Below are 22,849 nucleotides of genomic sequence, written 5' to 3' on the forward strand. Positions count from 1 at the left end.
ACCCTGCCTTGCCCCCTATCTCTGCCATATATATGACAGGTGGCCACACGTGCACATGGCCTTTTATGCTGAAGTCTTTGGGAGGTGCAGAGACAGTGACATAGTTAGACCACAAAGGAGAGAACTAAACGCATGCATGGCCATCTCTATACCTCTTCTTTACTGGATAGTATAGCTGAATGGCCTTTAGGGGACCCCTTTTTTCCTGAGAAGTGGGTACCAGGGGTAGGCTGTGTATACACTACCCATATAACTGACTACCAGAGACATAACTAGTAAATGTTGGACCCCATTGCAAACTTAAAGGGACCCCCAGATCAATTTTCTGGTCGGGCTGTCTATAGCTCTACACAAGCGGGTGCGATAACATGGAAAGAGAACGCCTAGTGGGCCACAAGCTAATCTTAGCCTGCAGTGAATGGAAGGGCAGGGAACTGAAGGCTTCCTTACACCCAGCGGACAAATGGTTCTCCCGGTTGGAAGGACTGGCTTAGGCAGGGAGAGTGGGTGGTAAATGCCCTCGGGGATGTACTCTCTCTCCAATCCCGCCCTGCAGCCAGGCTAAACCTAATGCCAATACCACCAATCAGATGACCACATAAAGTTACAAAATAATGTCGGCCATTTTCAGGCAATAACTGATCAGACATCATTGTGTTAATTGAGACCTCAAACTGGGAAATATACATGAAACATTCAATGAAATTTGTCACGATTATTCATCAGTTCTCAATTTTGCCTCTCAACCAGTCATACATAGAATGAAATCCTTCAACAACCACCAATGCAATGTGATCCTGTTGCAAAGTAACTTCAAGTAAAGTCATTATACTGACTTTGACAGCAAGCTCCTTTGAGTGAATTTGGGGAGTCTGCCAACATTTTCTCCTTTCCATCTTCACTCTCTATCAGCAGGGATGTAAAAGGTGTCACAAAATGGTGGGTAATGGACAACTGCATAATTCTCTGTGTTAGATTGCGTTTAGCTTCAGCTGTAGCAGCCAAGTTCCTGTACAAGAAATCACCGTTGTTAAAAATTATTATTTCCAAGTCACACCCAAGTTGTTTTATTATTTTTTTTAGAGCTAGCTTGTGTGCACTACATTTGTTATTAGTACATTTTAAGCCTGAGTCTGCTCTGACACTGACATCACAGTGGATAGCCGGTTGGGGTCAGCAACCATATTACCCAGACCCGCTGTATAACCCTAAATTGATCTAAGTCAGACTCCGTAAAAACCGCGAGGGGTCCAGGTCTTGTAGCCCCTAATACGGATTCCTAAAATTTGGCCACATTGCAGCCGTCTAGCACGGGCCTTACATGGCAATATGGCATCTTGTCAAGAGGAATACATTTCTAGTCTAAGCAGTATTTAGACCTGTATAATTAGGGATTATATTTGGATTTGTTAGCTTTACTTTAGGCTTCATACAGTATAGTAAATAGCAATGACAGAATAATCACTTCTCATTCATGAAATTGATTATACATTATCATTTTAATTATCCGCCATGCATACATGAAAGTTTATTGTACCGCTCATTAGGTGTAAACAGTAGTCCTAACAAACAGAATTTTGATATTGATAATTGGTCATTACTTTTTTGTAATGTTTATCATGGAAGTGGCACAAATTTTTTTGAATATTCCCCCTTAGGGTATGTTCACACGCCAACGTCAATTACGCCTGAAATTCCGGAGCTGTTTTCAGGCGAAAACAGCTCCTGAATTTCAGACGTAATTGCATGTACTGGCGTTTTTCGCCGCGTCTTTTTTGGACGTAATTTGGAGCTGTTCTTCATTGGAGTCAATGTAAAACGGCTCCAATTACGTCCCAAGAAGTGACATGCACTTCTTTGACGCGGGCGTCTTTTTACGCGCCGTCTTTTGATAGCGGCGCGTAAGAAAAAAGCCCGTCTGCACAGAACATGGTAAGACCCATTGAATTCAATGGGCAGATGTTTTCAGCCGGTTTGGAACCGTATTTTCGGACGTAATTCGAGGCATAAAACGCCCGAATTACGTCCGTAAATAGGGTGTGTGAACATACCCTTAGTGAAGAAAACATTATGCATTATCTTGTTACGCCTCTTATTTTTTTGCAAAAATATGGCAAACACGTACGACAGGCATCACTTCCTATTTAAATTGCAGCACATTTTTAAAATGTTGAGATACCTTGCATTTTTACAATGAAGATAAATGTACTGTACAACTTACACTTTGGATTCATAATGCCAATACCATGTTGTTTATTATATGCCGTATAATGTAAATTAGAGAGCCAACTGCCTGATGCCGTTATTACCCTGTTATATTCCTTATTTAAAGGCTATGTCCACATGTCCCAATGCAGCAAAAATGAAAAATTAAGCTACTTTGCAAATAATCTTGACTTAAAATGTCCTCTTATTTTTATATTTATATATTTACTTATATCTGCAGACCTATGCCTCTCCATGGTAACAAACTGCAATCAAATCCTGTGTAGTCTGATCCTCCAGTCATACTCTCTTCCCTTTGTTCTGTTTACTTGTTTACATACATTCGGTAGATTAGCAAGAAGTAGAGTCAAGTGGAAGAGCGTCTGACTGCCGGATCAGACTACACAGGGTTTGTTTGTAGTCTGTTACCATGGAGACTCATAGGTCTACATAGAATCTGTAGAAACAAAATGACAGGACATTTTTTAAAACTATCGTCAAAATTTCTTCATAATTCATAATAGAAGCGATAAAAAAAAAAATGTTTACAAAGGTGGACATAACTTTACCTCGAATATAACATTGCTTGTGACTAGAATAAACTGAATAATGACCCATCAATAAAGAAAGGGGCATTTATAATGTTCTTACCTCTCAGCTAGTAGCTGGTTAATGGTCAACTGGGCCCAGTATTGCTTGGCGAAATCAGGAAATGCATGTTGACTCTGGGCAAAAAAATCATTTAAAGCTTCTATTTCTGCAATTGTCTCTAATAGGAAGTTAACATCACCCTGAATAAAAATACATTTCAAAGTGTTAAGATAGAATAAGCATTTTCATTGCATTTCTTCACAGTTCATATTTTTATCACGGATGCCAACCATATTATAAGAAGTAATAGATACAATATAAAAGTAATAAATTCATGCTTCTTAAATATGGGAGCAAACAAGGTCTCTGTTTACACTACTCTTGGTGTGTATGCATGGTGTATATGCTGGAAACATTTCCCAACGTATATGCCAGACGCAGGGTCAGCCTTTGGAGTGTGCGACCCGTGCCATCGATCACAGGACGTATCACTCCAGCAGGTAAAAGGGGGCGCTGCGCTGGCTCCCTTCCCCTGCTTGTGTTTCTGAAGAACCCGCGCCTGGCAACACTGCAGCTGCCTTTCTGCCCAGGCACTTCATCTCTGCAGTAGCAGCTGCTAAAACGCCCGCAGCATGAGGGGGCCCGTGCCGCTCGCTTAGGACACAGATACTATTCAACACTATGGCAGAGGGGGTAGGTATCTCCCTGCTCTGCCATTTACTAGCCCACGTCCCTGCACAGGCCAGCTTGATGATGTCACCTTATAACGCTGGCTTATGCAAGGATCCCATTGATTAGCAGCTCTGTTAGTCGCAGGAACGGGGCCTCGTGAGTGAATTTTTTTTGTGTTATTTGTTTGGGGGGCTGTATGGCACTGTCTACAAGAGGAAGTGTCACTGTCTACAAGGGGAAGTGGGCAGCTGTATGTCACTCTCCACAAGGAGAAGTGGGCGGCTGTATGGCACTGTCTACAAGGGGGAGGTGGGGGGCTGTATGGCACTATCTACAAGGGGGAGGTTGGGGGCTGTATGGCACTGTCTACAAGGGGAAGTGCGCGGCTGCATGGCACTGTCTACAAGGGGAAGTGCGCGGCTGCATGGCACTGTCTACAAGGGGGAGGTGTGGGGCTGGATGGCACTATCTACAAGGGAGAGGTGGGGGGCTGTATGTCACTGTCCACAAGGGGGAGGTGGGGGCTGTATGGAACAGTCTACAAGGCAGAGGTGGGGGTGCATTGTCTACAAGGGTAGAGGTGGGTGACTATATGGCATGATCTACAAGGGGGAGGTGGGGGCTGTATGGCACTATCTACAGGGGGCTGTATGGCAGAATCTACAGCTGTATGGCACAATCTACAAGGGTGTGCTGTGTGTGGCCCCCAGTGGAGGGGGGTCATTATACTGTTGGAGGGGGCATTATACTGTGTGGGGGCACTACAGGAGGCAATACACTGTGGGTGGCACTTAGGGGGCATTATACTGTGTGAGCACACTCAGAGGACAAAATACTCTGCCCTCAAAGGGGCTATAATATATTATTTTATTAAATAGTATTAATATATTGGCATGGGGCAGCTATTGGGGCATTATACTGTGTGGGGGACACTAAAGGGGCATTATACTGTGTGGGGGCATTATAATGTGTGTGGGCACTATAAAGGGCATTATCCTTTTTTTATGGAGCGTTTTTTTTATGATGGGGGTGTGGCGCTGAAAGAAAATTTTGCACGGGGCGCCTTCTATCCTAAAGCTGGCCCTGGCCAGACGTATCTGTCGACCTCTACTGACCAGATTTATGCCAAAAGATTGTACTTTTGGCATATGTGTGGTTCGTATGAGATGAGTACCATTATTTTAACTGAATTGGAATGCATAGTTAAATACGATTTCCAATACAAGAGCATCCTGGTTACCGTACGGTATACTTTAAAAAAAAAATGGGATTCAATGGAAGATATATGCAACTGTATGGCATACAGTTGCATATGTCTGGGCCATATGCCCAGAGTATACATCAGGAGATTTTCCTGGCATATACACCTAACATACATACTAAACATGGTCACAGAAGAGCCTAGCAGAATTATAGTCAGGATATACTATAAGTAAATAATCATTTGTGTCAGTTACATTACTTTCAATGTATTATCAACCTGTTTGCAAGAAATCTCATAGGAGTTCCCAATAGACTTACAGCAGATGTTGCAGTGATGAAGCTTTGCATTTGTGTTTTCTTTTCAGGATTAATTTTACCAGCTACAACAATTTCATCACCTCCAAAATAGTGGTGGAAACGGTTATTAGTCATATCGGAAATTCCATTTATTGGGTATTCAAACACAATGTCTTTGAGAAGAGGTGTCGAGACCTTCTTATAAAACTCCTAGAAAACATAATCAATTAGCTATTATATACAATAATAAATACCATGATTAAGGACCCTAGCAGTCTGAAACGCGTAAGCGTGGTCCCGGGATTCTTTGTTTTACTTTTGTTTTAACATGACCAGAATAAAACTTGGAACTTTTAAATTTGAGTGCTGGATCCGCCTTTTCTACACACCATTATTGCAATAATAAATACTACATATACCCAAGATATCTCTCTTGACTGATATTGTCTGTCATAATTCCTGGTATTCACATTTAAGTAGGTTATACCTAGTAAAGTAAATCATTGGAAAGTAAATCATCGGAATTATATCGGAATTATATCCTTACAGACTAAACAGATTAGATTCTTGAAGATGGTTATCCGTAGGGCTGGAAAGGTACGTAATCAGATAAGGAGTTAAAAACCTTGAGTTGAGCAGCTGTATCCCGAGTCCCAAAAATCCTCTGAGCCAGCCCATTGTTCTCCTGGGCCAGTCTTTCTAAGAAATCATAATCCACATCAAACCCAATGCCAAGGGAATGAACTGAAAACTCATCACGATTATTTGCTTTAACGTTCTTAAGAATTTTAGACAGTTTTAATTCACCTGGAAGAACAGGGAAATAAAATAAGTCAGATTATTTGAAAATAAACTTTAACCTCTGTCCTACATGAAAAAAATGAATGGGGAGGTGGCCACACATGGGCGCGGGTCTCTCAATTCTGTTTGATGAGTGTTATAGAAATAGCCTAGCAAGCAAGCAACCACCCAAATCTACATACTATCTCCACCAAGGTGGCACCATCAGATATTTATGGCATATTATGTAGATATGCCATAAATGTCTATGATGGAAATACCCTTTAATTTTAACTAATTGCTCTTACCCACTGTAGGGTCTCCATCTGAGACTAGCACAATCAATGAAACGGAGTTTGGATCCAGAATGTTTTGGTTGCTAGCTTCTTTCAGTATAAAGATTGCTCTCAGAAGTGCTTCATTAATGTTCGTACCTGTTAATGATTAAAGAACATTAGCAACAAGTGATTGAACGAACTTAGGCTATGTTCCCAGGACGATGTGGCCTACTTTTGACGTATACACCAGGAAAAGCTCCTGACGTATACGTTAAATGTAGGCTGTGATGTATACCCTAACAGTGGCATCCTTCACACATGTGCTGTAATGGTATCCATTTAATGGCTATGTAATGAACTCTCGTGACCCTTTTCATGACGTATCCATTAAGAAAATGCACATTATAATCAATGAATTTCAGATTCCACTGTTAGCTATTCATTTAATTCATCCGTCACCCAAAGGCTATAATGGCATCCCTTAAACATATACATCATGAAAAGCGTAGGCTACTACGCTGTTCCACACATTTTTTTTGTGGTATACTGACATATACTGGCCAGACAGAGGCCAAAGGGACACTTTTTTTACCTCCATCTGACAAAGGCCTATGGAAAGGTTTAGCGTGTAGCAAGTTTTCCCGACGTACACATTAAACTTAGACAAAAAATGTGATGTGAACAGGCCCTTACTTTATGTTTGACAGTCATACAGTACAAATTCGGTGTTATATCTTGACATTTTAAATCTGAGGGTCCTTTTACACCGGTCAATATGGGCCGTAACAACGAGCAATGATCAACGAGACAGCTCGATGATCGGCGCTCATTTGCTCCTTTCACAAGGAGCTATGATCAGTAATGTATGGGGACCACCGATCATTACTACAATCACTCATTCCCATGCATTACCAACATGTCGGAAGCATATCTCCCTGTTTACACAGGGAGATGTGCTACCGGCAACGATAATATTTTCTGCTGCATAAATTATATGATCAGTCAATGAACGATGAACGTTTGCTCGTGCTTTGGATGATCGTTGCCCTGTTTACACAGGGCAATGATCGGGAACAAGCGTTCATATAATGCTCATTTGCCCGATCATTAGCTCGTGTAAAAGGGCCATTAGTGTAGAACATTTAGGCTGTGTTCACACGACCTATTTTCAGACGTAAACGAGGCGTATTATGCCTCGTTTTACATCTGAAAATAGGGCTACAATACGTCGGCAAACATCTGCCCATTCATTTGAATGGGTTTGCCGACGTATTGTGCAGACGACCTGTAATTTACGCGTCGTCGTTTGACAGCTGTCAAACGACGACGCGTAAATTGACTGCCTCGGCAAAGAAGTGCAGGACACTTCTTTGCAACGTAATTTGAGCCGTTCTTCATTGAAGTCAATGAAGAGCAGCTCAAGATATACGAGCGTCACAGACGCCTCGTATATTACGAGGAGGAGCATTTACGGCTGAAACGACGCAGCTGTTTTCTTCTGAAAACAGGCTGTCATTTCAGCCGTAAAAGCCAGCTAGCGTGTGAACATACCCTTAAACAACAAAAAGCATTTTCCTTGTAGATAATTCTTATGAGCTGAATGCATTTCTTTATTTATTTTCCTACAGCAGTGCTGCCACTAGACGATAAGGTTAAAACTGACTCCCAGATGGTTTACAGAAGGTTGGGTTTAAAGGTAGTTCAAAGGGGCTCATTTATGAAAGCTAATGCAACAATCATCAGAAAAATAACAGCTAGAATATAGTAGCTAACACCTCAACTTTTGTTTGCACTAGTTATCATACTTAAAGAGGATCTGTCACCACATTATAAGTGGCCTATATTGTACATGATGTGATCGGCACTGTAATGTAGATTACAGCAGTGTTTTTTATTTAGAAAAACAATCATTTTTGACGGAGTTATGACCTATATTAGCTTTATGCTAATTAGTTTCTCAATGGACAACTGGGTGTGTTTTACTATATGGCCAAGTGGGCATTGTGGAGAGAAGTGTATGACGCTGACCAATTAGTGACCAATCAGCGTCATACACTTCTCTCCATTCGTTTACACAGCACATAGCGATATAGCTATATCGCTATGTGCAGCCACATACACAAACACTAACATTACTGCAGTGTCATGACAATGAATATACATTACCTCCAGCCAGGACGGGATGTGTATTCAGAATCCTGACCACTTCTCTACACTTCTCTGTGATTTACAGCACAGCAGGCGTAGTCTCGCGAGATTACGCTGTAAGGTGTCATTTACAGCGAGATCTCGCTGTGCTGTGCTGTAAATCACAGAGAAGTGGTCAGGATTCTGAATACACATCCCGTCCTGGCTGTAAGTAATGTATATTCATTGTCAGAACACTGCAGTAACGTTATAGTGTGTTTATGTGGCAGCACATAGCAATATAGATATATCGCTATGTGCTGTATAAATAAATGGAGAGTGCATGACGCTGATTGGTCACTGATTGGTCAGCGTCCGAGGCTGGGTTCACACAACCTATTTTCAGACGTAAACGAGGCGTATTATGCCTCGTTTTACGTCTGAAAATAAGGCTACAATACGTCGGCAAACATCTGCCCATTCATTTGAATGGGTTTGCCGACGTACTGTGCCAACGACCTGTCATTTACGCGTCGTCGTTTGACAGCTGTCAAACGACGACGCGTAAAAATACAGCCTCGTCAAAAGAAGTGCAGGGCACTTCTTTCAGACGTAATTTGAGCCGTTCTTCATTGAACTCTGTCAGAGAAGCCTCGCAAAATGCGAGGAGGAGCATTTACGTCTGAAACGAGACAGCTGTTTTCTCCTGAAAACAGTCTGTCTTTTCAGACGTAAAAGCCTGCTACCGTGTGCACATACCCTACACTTCTCTCCACAACGCCCACTTGGCCATATAGTAAAACACGCCCAGTTGTCCATTGAGAAACTCATTAGCATAAAGCTAATATAGGTCATAACTCCGTCAAAAATGATAGTATTAAGAAATAAAAAACACTGCTGTAATCTACATTACAGCGCCGATCACATCATGTACAATATAGGGCACTTATAATGTGGTGACAGAGCCTCTTTAAGCCCCACGGTCAGAAGGAAAATTAAGATAGATTAACTATTAACTACAATGGGAGGGTCTATTGGCTACATGCTGAAAATATGAGCATGGACCACAGTGCCCATGTATTCGAAGAAAAAGAAGACTTTTCCATTCGGTACAGGAACACTCAGTGTCTAGTCCTGTCTTACTTTCCCTTAAAAAAGGTTAAAGGAACACTTCTGGCAAAACTGATATACTGTAGTGCAGGGCCTGAGGGGGCATTGCATGGCACAGGTATTTAAAGAAGTCATGCACCCCGTCCCGCTGTACACTGGGTATAGCACAGTGCATAATTTTTGCCACTAGTGTTCGTATGTATCCTTTTTTTAAAATAAATGCCTATCTCTTAACTTTAACTCTGTGAACTTTAAAAAACTAAAGACATGTCAGAGTGATGAGTCAGAAGTTTTGATCGGTGGGGGTCTGAGCACTGAGATCAGTGCTCGGGTGAGCGCAGTGCCGCTTTGTTTCTAAATCTATGAATCTGTATACCGCTCACTCAGCTGTCCGAGGAAAGCTGATCAGAAACGAAGTGGCACAGTGCTCACCCGGGCGCTTCTGCTGCTTCATTTTAGTAATCGATGGGGTTTCAGTGCTCGAACACCGACCGATTTAAACTTCTGACATGTCACTATGACATGTCAAAGGTTTTTAAAAAGTTTAGTTATACTTTAAAGCATATTTGTAAACTCCTTCCTTTTTCATGATGATATTGTGGAATTCCTGTTAAAATTTATTATCAACAATTTCTGTAATGGAATATGCCTGCTACCAATTAACCCTCTGGAATATCATGAAAGACACCTTTTTATTTTTTACCTCCAATAGGCTGTATATTTTGTACATATTTCTTGGCACTTTGTTTTTCAATAGATGATGCATAAACAAGCTCATCTTTCCAGCACCGAATGTTATGGTTGAAGTCAACAATGCCAAACTGATCATCAGGACGAAGATCATCCAAGATAGCTTTCATAGCTTCAATAGTCTGAAAGAAAAAGGAATGTATTAGGATGTGGGAGCTATCTCAAAAGACGTCAGTGTTGTGTGATTTATTCTTTATACTACTGTATATATAACTTCATATTCTGTATAATTTACGCATGGTTTGCACTTGTTATCAGGAAAACATTTATTCGGGACCAACTCTTTGGGACCAAGCCATTTGGCATTTCGGAACAATAGCTTTTCTTTGCATTGACTTAGCAATTTGAGGTCTTGTATTTGACAGAAGTTGTAGTTTCTACAGGTATCATTTTAAGGTACGTAATGTTTAATTTTTATGATTTTAGTTTCAGTTAATTTTACGTTGTTCATCACTGACCTAAAACAAGTTTATATATTTATAGAACGTGTTGTGATAGGGATATCAAATATATGGGGGTCATATTACCGTAAATCTTCTTTATTTATTTTACTTTTTTTGGGTCCCATAAATAAATTTTGACTTTTTTTACTTATATTGTAGTATAGTACATGGGTGTATCCAAACACATAAGAGAGTGAACGGTTGGCACTACACCACGCCGTGGCAATATACTTTGGATCACTGTGAGGCTGGGATCTATGGTCCTACTGCTGCTGCTTCGTTGGTGTTCTGTGCCTATAAAGTGTCAGATCCAAATATAATAACAAAGCGAGAAAGAAGATGCACGGCACTCACCATATCAGACCTTCAAATGCAGCTTTTTATTTAGTGTGGAGGCAGGTTATAAACTGGAGACAAGCGCATAGCAGTCGCTTCGTCATAGTACATAGGTATGCCAATATATTTTCATTAAATATGCAGAGGCACCTGTTGACGCATACCACTTTACAAAGGACAGTCCTGGGGATCTTTTTCAGGTTCTATTCTCCATAGCGACTGCCTCCACCATCTGTCCAATGCTTTTTTTAATTTAGTATAGAATAAAGCTGGTTCCTATTTACCTTGAATACATTTTATAGGCCTTGGCCCAAGAGAAAAAGAAGTGAGTCTCCTGTTGTACAGGTATATTGTTTAGTGTAGGGACCCATCTGAATGAGGTCTCCTTGTCGTGGCAGATGGGCAAACAAAATGTGATCAAAATGTGTGCTAAAAACCTCACATTTAAAGTAATCTATATATTCAACATCTTTATATATGTTAGCGCCCGCAGGGTGCTGCTGCATCTTTGTGTTTGTTGGCTTTGCATTGCAGTGACCGCAGATTATCACCTGCCTATTTATTTCACTTTGTTAGGAGGTGCCGACTAACTTTGTATTTAGCCCCGGCAATCATGTTGCCAGGGCTGTCCCCCCTTGTACATTGCATTATAGCCATCCTCCACCGTTTATCGTGTGGACACAGTGGCAGTACCCACACAATTACCTTGATGTAATGGTACGCCAAGGTGACTGAACTACCTAAGGCCCTTGAGGTAAAGGGGTTTGCCACCAGCAAAATTTATATAATATCATTAAGATAGGCCATCACTATCTGATTGGTGGGGTGCCAACTGCTGGGACCCCTAATGATCTCTAGAACAAAGGAGAATTTCTTGTGTCACCATATTCTGAAGGTCGTAACTTTTTTATTTTTCAGTCAAAAGAGCTGTGTAAGGGCTTGTTTTTTTGCGGGACGGGTTGTATTTTTTATTAAGGAGAAAAAAAAAGATTTTACAAAAGATTTATTATTGGGAAAAAAGCAGGTTTTTTTTCACTTTTAACTTTTATTTTTACACCTTTATAAAATATTTTTATTAACTTTTTTTTTTTTTTGTCCCATTAGGGGACTTGAAGACTTGCAGCACTGATCGCTGCTATAGTACATTACACTACCTACGTAGTGTAATGTATTATAACTGTCAGTGTGACGCTGACAGTCACTCTGACAAGAAGCCTATGAGAACCAGCCTCCGGTTGGTCCTCATAGGCTTCCATACATGGCAGTCCCGGAGGCCATTGATCGCAATTGGTTCAGGGAAAGTTTGTTGCTACAAAGCGCAGACGTGAATTTACAGTCAGCGGTCGGTAAGGGTTTAATTCTATGCAATAACTCCTCCAGTAAAATGCAGTAACTCCTTCACAATTGTTCCTCTGCACGGCACCACTCCTGAGCCATTCACATGAATGCAATCTAACAAGGCATAGAGTCCTACAGGCTGGAGGTACAATACCATATTTGCTGTGAGGTACCTGACATTTGGTTAGTTTGTAGCTAGCAAAAACTAAGAAAAAGTATTCAAAGATTCTATACATATAAAAATATTATACGTTTGCAGCAGCCTAAAGACAAAAAGGACATGTGTACAAGAACAGAAAAGGACAACCTGTCATGAGCTGCTATATTTCCCATAATTGTACATTAAACGACACAACCGTATCACGTTAACACTCACCTGTCTCATTTTAATCCCCCACATGGATCCGCTGACATCAATAACAAATAAGATATTCTTTGGAAGTGGGGCCTGATTTTCTGGAGCAAAGAAATGGAGGAAGTATCCATTGAACACCTGAAAGGCACAGAACATAAAGTTAGAAGAATATAGTCAGATTTATTTTCATGTTTATCTTCATGTCATATGTTCCATAATTTAGTCTGTCAATTTTTTGTCTGGTGTATTTGACAGCAAGAATATCGCTCCGGATTATGCTATTCTCGTCGTCAAAAACACCAGAACCACCGTTGAAACGAAACCCAGCGTAAGTGTAATCAGAGCCCAAATGCAATATGTTTTATAAAGTCAATATCATATCTTCATTATTTTATTGATTGAAAAGACTGATGCTTGCATTGTGTGCCCTTGTGCTAGAAGTAGCTCAATCCAAAACTGTAATTCCTGCTAATATTCCAGTTTTTTATTTTTATTAATTTAAATGGGTATTCCTATCTTAAGCATTTATTGAATATCCAAAGGGTCCCATCTCCAACTATTGCCATACTCCTGTCACCAGACCACCATTCTCCAGATAGGTGAGCGCCCCAGATGTAGGACTTGAATCTATCAGGCATTTAGGACATCAAGGAGGAGGCGGTCGAGGTCCTCTGTCCTCCTTATCTAGCTGCATTCAGTTAAGGCCCCATGCCCACTAGAGTTTTTTCCTTCAGCGTGCTATCCGTTTTTGTCACGAATAGCACCCTGAACCCATTCATTTCAATCGGACCATGTACACTTCCGTTGTTTTAACGGAACCGTGCGGCCGTTCCGTCAAAAGTAGGGCAGGTCCTACTCCTGCCCATTTTTTAACAGAACAGTATTGGCCTTCTGATTGAAATTGGTCCGTGAAACAACGGACTGCACATGGTAGCCATCCGTGTGCAGCCCGTGTGTGACGGGACCATCAGTAAAGGCTGTTCAATGGCTGACGGAAGTGTGCATGAAGCCTAAGGGATATTAAATTGCATCTAGTGATAGCAGTCGGCATAATGTGGTTTCCTTCTGTTTCTCACCCGTTTCCCTCCGATAACCTTCCCAACAAATAACACTTGGGGCTAAAAAATTTAAATAACTCTTTACACAACAGAATTTTCAGAATTGACTGGCGTTATGTACACAATGCATGCAAAATGTCACCTTACACTGTTCAATGTACAAGGAATCCATATAAACAGTTATAAGGTTTGTTCACATTTATCCACACTCAACCTTGATTTGATTCCCCCTGCAACAGACGACTTCTATTGCCAGACAAGAGTATGTTGCATGCAATATTTTCTTGTGTAGGTGTCTGTAGCTTTCAGGAACAAACCGTGGATTTATGAAGATAAAATGAACTGAAAAGACTTACATGCTCAGTATACAGTAAAAAAATAGTTTTGTTATAATAGTTTAATTTAGTAATAAGTTTCCCAATGTAAGGTTATATAGTTGAAAATTATTTTGGTAAAAAAGTATATAGAACATAACGCAAAAGGAGAAATACAGTGCAGCAAATATTTGGCAAATAATAGAAGACTACAAATGAATTCTTCGGCCTCAAGCAGATATCAGTGTCCCTTTATACAGCCACAAAGTACGGACCGCACATGGATGGCCGAGTCTGATCCGTAAAAACGGACAGGGATAGGACCTGTTCTATAATTTGCGGAATGGCCACACGGATTTGCAAAAAAAATATGGATGTGTGCATGGCCCCATAGAAATTAATGGGTGAGTGTGCTATCCGTTAAAAAAACGGATAGCACACTGAAGACTATCACTGAAGTGTGCTTGAGGCCTTATGCAACATAGGGTACAAAGAGATAATGTATACAGTTTTACTAGACATATGTGCTCAGTATATCATGGAGTCAGTGTAACCATCATATACAGCTATGAATATTTTTTACATTTTACCTGGAGCTGACTGGTCTTCTCCCTTTTGACATCATATTTTACACTTAGTCTTCCATTCACTGCTGTTGTGACACAAGTGGAGCACTCACGCTGCTCATCCACAGTTGGCCTGAAAGATATATGTGCCTGAAGAAAAATTAAATGGTGAAATACCAACAAATAGCAGAAGAATATTTAAAAATTTAATTGTAAGTATTTTCTATGCGCATATACATGGATTATCTTTTCCTTATAGTATATTGTATGTAATGTCTACAATCACTCTAATGACATTATAAGAAAATATAAAAAAAATGCATTTGCAGAAAATATTTGGAATGGTAAAAGCTCCAGAAATAACGGTACATTAATACATGTGGTAATGCCACCCTGGTTTTACATCTATTAATGGTGCTGTTGGACAATTGATTTGTTTAGGTTATTATTTTCTGGTTTGCATATTTTACCAATAAGCATAATATTCATGACTACTGTCAATTATTTTCCATTTAAGTGTCATTGCATTCAATTCTGAAATATACTGGTAACAACTTTCAACAGATTTTTGGCCCATCACAACAATGTGTAGTTATATGTGATGTGCCATCAGTATCGGGTTCCTTTCATTAATGTGAATGTGGCCTATGACAAGTTCTGGGACATCAGTTTTTTGCTCCTCTAGTTTTTACATAAAATGTGTCTTCACACATGTCTAACATATAATGAATCTTATTTTTACCTTCTGGTCTCCCTGGTCAACATTGATGATATCGGTAAATTGTTTTGCAACTGGGTTAACCACATTTAGAGTACTGATTCCTTCAGGCTCCAAGACATAGATGTCCACCTGGAAATATAATATTAACATTATGGTAAACACTATTATAATTATTTGTAGCTATTTTAAGTGCTTGATGTGCTCCACTTTTCACCTCAAAATGTTTAGCCAAGCGGCCTGGCTGGAGATAGAGAACGTGTTCATAGGAACCTAGGCTCCTCTGAAGGACTTCCTGGTAATGAAGTTCAAACTGAACCTTAGTTCCTCCAGGAACATGTAAATCAGCTTTGAAGTTTTCCATGTCTAGGGAATTAGTTCTGTGCAGGAAAATAAAAGATTTACATTTATGAAACAGTCACTACAGAAAATGTTCTTTCTCGAGCGCTTGCTTATAGAACTAGTTTACAGTGAAACAGTGAATAGTAGTAATACATAAAAGTCCTACAAATTGATGTCTCTTTAAAGTTACGCCCGATTTTTTGTAAAGCTACAATTTTCCTAGATTGCACTTTCTATTGCTCTACGGCATATAGTGCAATATTTCATTGATTAATTAATTAATTCTATAATTTATTTGTTTTCCCCCTTTGTTTCATCACATTTTAGATTCCAAGAAAGTAAGACTTTATGTACGGGTGAGGTAACCATTTCTGAAACGAAAGAATATGGGGACTTACAGCTTTACAAACTTGATGCCTTATTCTTCTACATAAGTTTCAGACATAAAAAGAGAGCCCCTTTAACTAGATTCAGAGCTGAAACACTGCACGGTGAATTAAGAATCACTTTTTATCATACAAGTTTGAAGTGCTGCAAATCTCTATATTTTATACTGTATGGAACACATGGATTGTGATCTCTGAGGCTTGTATTGAATATTATATAGTGCTGCTTTCCTTCATTTTAGCTACCTAAAACCAAGATTTCAGCTATGGTCATTGTGTAAGGAAAAATATATATGTTCTGCCTCTTGGTGTTGTAATCTTTGAATGTTTTCTTTTATAGTTGTATGCTTAATAAAATATTAGGCCTCATTCACATCTGCATTGGAAGCTTCTGTTAGAATACAGTAAACAATAGCACAGCATGCAGCGCTATTGTTTCCGGTAAAACCACCGACACCCCGACGAAAAACCAGATGGAACCCATTAAAGTCAATGGGTACCATTGGCCGCCAGTCTTGTCGGTGGTTCCGGTTTTTCCCTTGTTCTGCTCCTCTGATGGAGCAGAACAATGGAATAGTGAACACTGGTGAGAAATCAGCCTTACATTGATAAACCATTAATAAACATCTGCAATGTGTTGAGAAAATGCTAATCTCTACATTCTGTGTAAGTGTTTATAATCTGTGAGTTCTAATGCCATAGCGTCAACGTTCAGTAAGATAGCCGATATATTGTAAAGAAAAGAGTTGTTTGTGAAAGAAAGAAACTCCATCATGACAGTATACATTATTGTGCTTCAGACCTTAGCAGTCCGGCTGATTTGCCTCTTGCTCTTGCTTTCGAGTACAAACTTCTAGCTTCTGACTTTTCTCTAATTGAGCCACTAAATGTGATGCCATTGACATTCCTGGTGGACAAAACACATGATTGAGAGAAGCATAATACAATAATACAAAATACATAATACAATATAATAAGCATAAAATAATTACAATGACATTATTATTATTATTATTATTACTATTATAGCTCTCTATTTTAATGATTTTAGGGATTACAAAAAAATGTAAAACTATAAAAAAAATTAAATAGGGGAATGTAAAACAAAACAATTAACTTAAAGGCCATAAATAATTCTAGATGTATTCTAAGAATGAAAAGCATTGAAATGAAGCTTACATAGTGAAGTTATTGATGAAAGCTCCTTTGGGTATCTGGATATCAAATGATAGGCTCTGCGGGTATGCAGCATTGTTCACCACTTTGCTTTGTATCATGGTATTGGCAAAATGTGACGTGATAGAGGATTCCACTTTGTAGCTGTACAGAGAGATTGAATCCTGGGAGGGCACCTAGTAGGAGAGATGGCAGGCACGTACTACACACTGCTGGACTACACATCATTGTCTATTATCTATCAATTGGTCAATTGTAATATCACTGAGAGTATTACCCATTACTATATTGTATCTGGATGCATTTTAGTTAGACCGATTGCCATATATATACACTACCGTTCAAAAGTTTAGGATCACCTAGAAATTTCCTTATTTTTGAAAGAAAAGCACCGTTTTTTTCAATAAAGATAACATTAACTTAATCAGAAATACACTCTATACATTGTTAATGTGCTAAATGACTATTCTAGCTGCAAACGTCTGGTTTTTAATGCAATATCTACATAGGTGTATAGAGGCCCATTTCCAGCAACCATCACTCCAGTGTTCTAATGGTACATTGTGTTTGCTAACTGTGTTAGAAGGCTAATGGATGATTAGAAAACACTTGAAAACCCTTGTGCAATTATGTTAGCACCGCTGTAAACAGTTTTGCTGTTTAGAGGAGCTATAAAACTGACCTTCCTTTGAGCTAGTTGAGAATCTGGAGCATTACATTTGTGGGTTCGATTAAACTCTCCAAATGGCTAGAAAAAGAGAGCTTTCATGTGAAACTCGACAGTCTATTCTTGTTCTTAGAAATGAAGGCTATTCCATGCAAGAAATTGCCAAGAAACTGAAGATTTCCTACAACGGTGTGTACTACTCCCTTCAGAGGACAGCACAAACAGGCTCTAACCAGAGTAGAGAGATTTGTGAGACGCAGAACAACTGAAAAGATGCTGGAAGAGTGCCTGACGCCATCTGTCAAGCATGGTGGAGGTAATGTGATGGTCTGGGGTTGCTTTGGTGCTGGTAAAGTGGGAGATTTGTACAAGGTAAAAGGAATTTTGAATAAGGAAGGCTATCACTCCATTTTGCAACGCCATGCCATACCCTGTGGACAGCGCTTGATTGGAGCCAATTTCATCCTACAACTGGACAATGACCCAAATCACACCTCCAAATTATGCAAGAACTATTTAGGGAAGAAGCAGGCAGCTGGTATTCTATCTGTAATGGAGTGGCCAGCGCAGTCACCAGATCTCAACCCCATAGAGCTGTTGTGGGAGCAGCTTGACCGTATGGTATGCAAGAAGTGCCCATCAAGCCAATCCAACTTGTGGGAGGGGCTTCTGGAAGCATGGGGTGAAATTTCTCCCGATTACCTCAGCAGATTAACAGCTAGAATGCCAAAGGTCTGCAATGCTGTAATTGCTGCAAATGGAGCATTCTTTGACGAAAGCAAAGTTTGAAGGAGAAAATTATTATTTCAAATAAAAATCATTATTTCTAACCTTGTCAATGTCTTGACTATATTTTCTCGTCATTTTGCAACTCATTTGATAAATATAAATGAGAGTTTTCATGGAAAACACAAAATTGTCTGGGTGACCCCAAACTTTTAAACGGTAGTGTATATATATATATATATATATATATATATATATATATATGGAGTCCTGAAGATATGGACTAGTAAACTGACAAACGGGCAATTTTTAACTGAGTGCTCCCATGAGATATACTATATATGAAATCAAATATATAAAAAAATAAAAAAATAAAAAGCTTTTGTCACAAGCTATGCAAACTATCCTATGCAAATTGTGAGAGCACAACATTATTTAGAGGGTGAATTATGACCTCCATCAACAATTCTTATATATATGATCATATAGAGATGGTCATAACTAATGAATGGGACATCTGCCTGTCTTTACAATGATGAAAGCTGACGCAATGCATTGTCTAATAAGTCTTTCTTAGCCCTTCTAGTTTGTATTCTTTTACAGGGTTAATGTCATTGAACTTGCAGTTAAAGGAACAGTCAACATTTGGTTATCTAGCCCTGACCTTGTAGGCTCAGCAGAAACACATACCTCTGCGCTAGTATCTTCAGATCTCTATGAAACAAGAACATAGAAAATATTTGTCATTATATAGCTAACAGTTCACTTATGTGTGCACTATAAGAAAACAAGCAGCATCAAAACGATCATTTTCAGAGATGATTAGCATTTCATTATACCAGTGTAGACTACATCACCCATCATGTAGTAGAGTAAAAATTCACACATAGAAATAGAAGGTTCATGAAATTCACATTATTTTAATGTTTCTTTTAAATAGTATACATTTTTCTTTGATATTTGGAATATTTATAATTATTATCATGTATATCATGTGTATAGTTTGATATGTTTGATAAAATTGTTTGTACATCATAACTACTGTCATCTTGAATGTTGGCTCAGTAACCATAAATAATTGACTACATACCAAGGGGGTAGGCAGAATTTTTTGGGCCACACAGCAGGACTCACAATGAGCCAAGCTCATCTATGGATGCTCCAAATGTACTATGGCTTTTAATTTTTAGCTCCAAAATTCTGTGCTGATTTATTTTATAGTATATCTGTACAGGGGACCTCTGTTTTCTTATCTGATAAATGGTATTAGTCCAGCTACATGCAACCACCAATAGGGGGAGCTCTCTGCATATGGATTTAGACAGCTAGTATTGAACTAAATGGGAGCTCTGTAGATCTGTTTGCAGTAAGCTCCATTGAAGGCATGGCTGGTAAGAAGGGGAATCAGTTTAGTGCCAGGTTCCCTTCCCCCACAGGCCCAATGGCAGTCGCCTGACCAGCCTCTATGCTAGGTAGGCCATTGTTACGCCACAGTAGGATGTTTTTAAACTTGTTATTTATATTTAATTTTTTTGGTTTTGCTCTCACAAAGTTGGCATTAAAAGGCAACTAAACCTAAAGTCTATCTTATCTCCTGTTAAATGTAATCTGCTGTTCCCTGGAACAGTGTTCTATAATGGAATTAGGGCTCATTCAGATGAGCGTAAAACCGTCCGTGTGCTGTGAGTGAAAATCACGCACATCACATTGACCCATTGATTTCAATGGGGCTATTCACACATGCAGGAGTTTTCACATAGCGTGTGTCCGTTGCGTGAAACTCACTGCATCTCCTATATTGGCAGGTTTTTCACACACCTACGCGCCCATTGAAGTCAAAGGGTGCGTGCAAATCACGCACAGCACATGTATCCACATCAAATACATTGAACAAAAAAAGTGCTTTGCAAGTGCGTGAAAAACACATGCCACTCGCAATGCACAGATGCAATAACACAACACACACGGACCAGATTTACGCTCGTATTTCACGTGCGGAAATCTGTCACGGAAGTGTGACTATAGCCTTAGGAACATGAAGTCCATAAAAAACAGTATCTTCCATTATTACTACTTTATCTAATTTATCTCCAGTCCTGAGGACATTCAGAAACATTTACATACGGTACAGATGCATGAAAGATATTAGCAGCTCTTTGTATTATATTTTACATTTAGTGCTCCTTTCAAAAACATTGATGTTCTTTTTCATACAGTGCACTGAGGGATTACTTTGTTTAGTTGTGTTCTGGAGTAACTAATATTAATTTGTTATTTTCTAATCTGAAAAATATATCCAAAAGCCAAACCCTAGCCCTCCCAGGTCACTGTCTGTTTTTGAAAAACAAGCATGGTAGTCAGTGACAGAGATCAGATGAGGAAACAGCCAGTATTTATTCACTTGGCCTGATGTTTGTCAATGTCGATGTTTTGTTATTTGATCTAAAAGTACTGCACAATATCATGGAACATAATGTAACAGATTCTCAGTCAAAACCCAACTTGTCATTTCCCATTTCTATACAATGTACATAAAGAGACACTAAGGTCCACTTTGGATGTTGGTTGATGTTGAACACCTACACGTGTAGTAAAATGCATGATACTTCTAGTATGATCTTGGTCCTTTGTATTAGTTTTATTACATAATGAGAATACTAAATTTGCTTATTTATATTCTTAATTTCATTTTCGATGAATTATAATGAAATGACTGGACAAGTAGCACGGTAGCTGGTGATCAGAGGGCTGGGACTATAGGTGGCCATAGACATAATGACTTTCTGAAGATAACTGTTAATTATAATATTTACAGAAATGGTACTAATAAAATTGGGAACAATCTATTTAAATCCTTTACATTTTTATCATACTCAATGTTACAGTTTGTTTAATCATTACTGTATAGTCATTTGGGGGTCATTAACGATATTTCACTGTCAAATATTTATTGTCAATTGGCGACAATAGTTTTATTAATTGAACACTTGGTTATTGTCAATGAAACCAAATAATATATAGTTTATGCATTTAAAATGTGCATTGTTAGTCTTTTGGAAGCTTACATATTTCCCCCTGCCCAGGCCCATGACATTAGCTCTGCATAAAGTGACCCCTAGTAATATATTGGACTGTGTACACGAACGTATGAGTACAAGCCTTGCAGTGCATGTTCTTGTGTAAGTTACTTTATCTACATGGTAAACAGACACCAGTACATGCCATGTTAAATAAAGACTGAAGTTACAAAACATTTTATTTCATTTGTAGTACATGTCTATGCAATACTTGTACTGTATATGTAGGACATGCTCTGTGTGTATATATGCAAACAAGATAATGTGCAACTTTTTTCACGAACAAACTGAATCCAACATATGGGCTGAATATATTTGAATATAGTAGTAAATGAGTGATGGCACATATTAATAGGACATAGTTAACTCAAGGCCAGGAAATATTAAAAAACATTTAGTAATGTGTCCCCCTTGGGTAGTAGGTAGTATTTTATCTTGGTAAACATGTTCATACCTTAAATCTTTCACCATGATTACTTTCAAACTCTGGAATCAGGTCACCAAGATCCTGAAAAATAAAATTGCAATCAGAGGTATAACTTAAAGCTCCTGAGTCCTGGTTTATATAGATTAACCTCCACATAACTGCCTGTCACTTCACTTGTACCTCACATGTAATATACACCTCACTGTATGATTTATATACACTGTGACAATGATTTCATTCATATGTGTAATGCTTTTGCTCCATCACGTGAGATTAAAATGTATAACTAATATGTTATGTCATCACACCTCTGTCCTGCCTACTTATGTTGCCAAATTTTCTAGCCAGTTTCTATCAGTGCAATACTAATGGCTATGCCACTGGCTTAAAGGGGTTGTCCAGTCCCTAAAAATTGATGGCCTACCCTCAGGATAGGCCATCAATATTTGATCGGTCAGGTTCCAACTGCCTGGAGGCCCGCCGATCAGATGTATTGAAGGGGCCGCAGCGCTCGTACAAACGTTGCTTCCCCTTCATTTCCCTTACTGCTCACACTGTGAATTGCCGACACACTTGTAGCGGCGATTCACAGTATCACAGCCTTCTCCCATTTACTTCAATGGGCAAAGGTTGTAATACTGTTAACCGCCGCTATTGCTGTGTCGGCGATTCAGTGTGAGCAGTAACCGGAATGAAGGGGAAGCAGCGCTCGACGGGGTCCTGGAAGTCAGACCCCGACCGATCAGATATTGAAGGCCTATCCTGAGCATATAACATTTCAACATTACTATCTAACCATGTAACACACCAAAGTGTTAATAGTGCTTCTTCCTATAAAATACTGCCCATATGTCACCAGTTTTTAGGGCCTGGACAACCCCTTGTTCCACATCTAACAGAGCATGAT

The 22,849-nt window shown here is 39.2% G+C and overlaps 1 protein-coding gene across 2 annotated transcripts in view; it reads right to left on the minus strand.

Annotated features, from left to right (window-relative positions):
* Positions 1 to 22,849, minus strand: part of ITIH2 (inter-alpha-trypsin inhibitor heavy chain 2) — a 68,826-nt gene that overhangs the window by 43,320 nt on the left and 2,657 nt on the right. For both annotated transcript variants that reach the window (XM_075857467.1, XM_075857468.1), the window contains exons 2-15: positions 21,970 to 22,023; positions 19,129 to 19,152; positions 17,049 to 17,221; positions 16,672 to 16,776; positions 15,359 to 15,521; positions 15,166 to 15,273; positions 14,448 to 14,573; positions 12,507 to 12,623; positions 9,967 to 10,135; positions 6,057 to 6,182; positions 5,594 to 5,775; positions 4,990 to 5,178; positions 2,857 to 2,996; positions 837 to 1,009 (exon numbers count right to left, since the gene is read on the minus strand). In XM_075857467.1, coding sequence (XP_075713582.1) covers positions 837 to 1,009; positions 2,857 to 2,996; positions 4,990 to 5,178; positions 5,594 to 5,775; positions 6,057 to 6,182; positions 9,967 to 10,135; positions 12,507 to 12,623; positions 14,448 to 14,573; positions 15,166 to 15,273; positions 15,359 to 15,521; positions 16,672 to 16,776; positions 17,049 to 17,221; positions 19,129 to 19,152; positions 21,970 to 22,023 — 1,849 coding nt within the window. The remainder of the gene's footprint in view (positions 1 to 836; positions 1,010 to 2,856; positions 2,997 to 4,989; positions 5,179 to 5,593; positions 5,776 to 6,056; positions 6,183 to 9,966; positions 10,136 to 12,506; positions 12,624 to 14,447; positions 14,574 to 15,165; positions 15,274 to 15,358; positions 15,522 to 16,671; positions 16,777 to 17,048; positions 17,222 to 19,128; positions 19,153 to 21,969; positions 22,024 to 22,849) is intronic.

This window comes from Rhinoderma darwinii, chromosome 3, assembly GCF_050947455.1.
Source record: "Rhinoderma darwinii isolate aRhiDar2 chromosome 3, aRhiDar2.hap1, whole genome shotgun sequence".
NCBI lineage: Eukaryota > Metazoa > Chordata > Amphibia > Anura > Rhinodermatidae > Rhinoderma > Rhinoderma darwinii.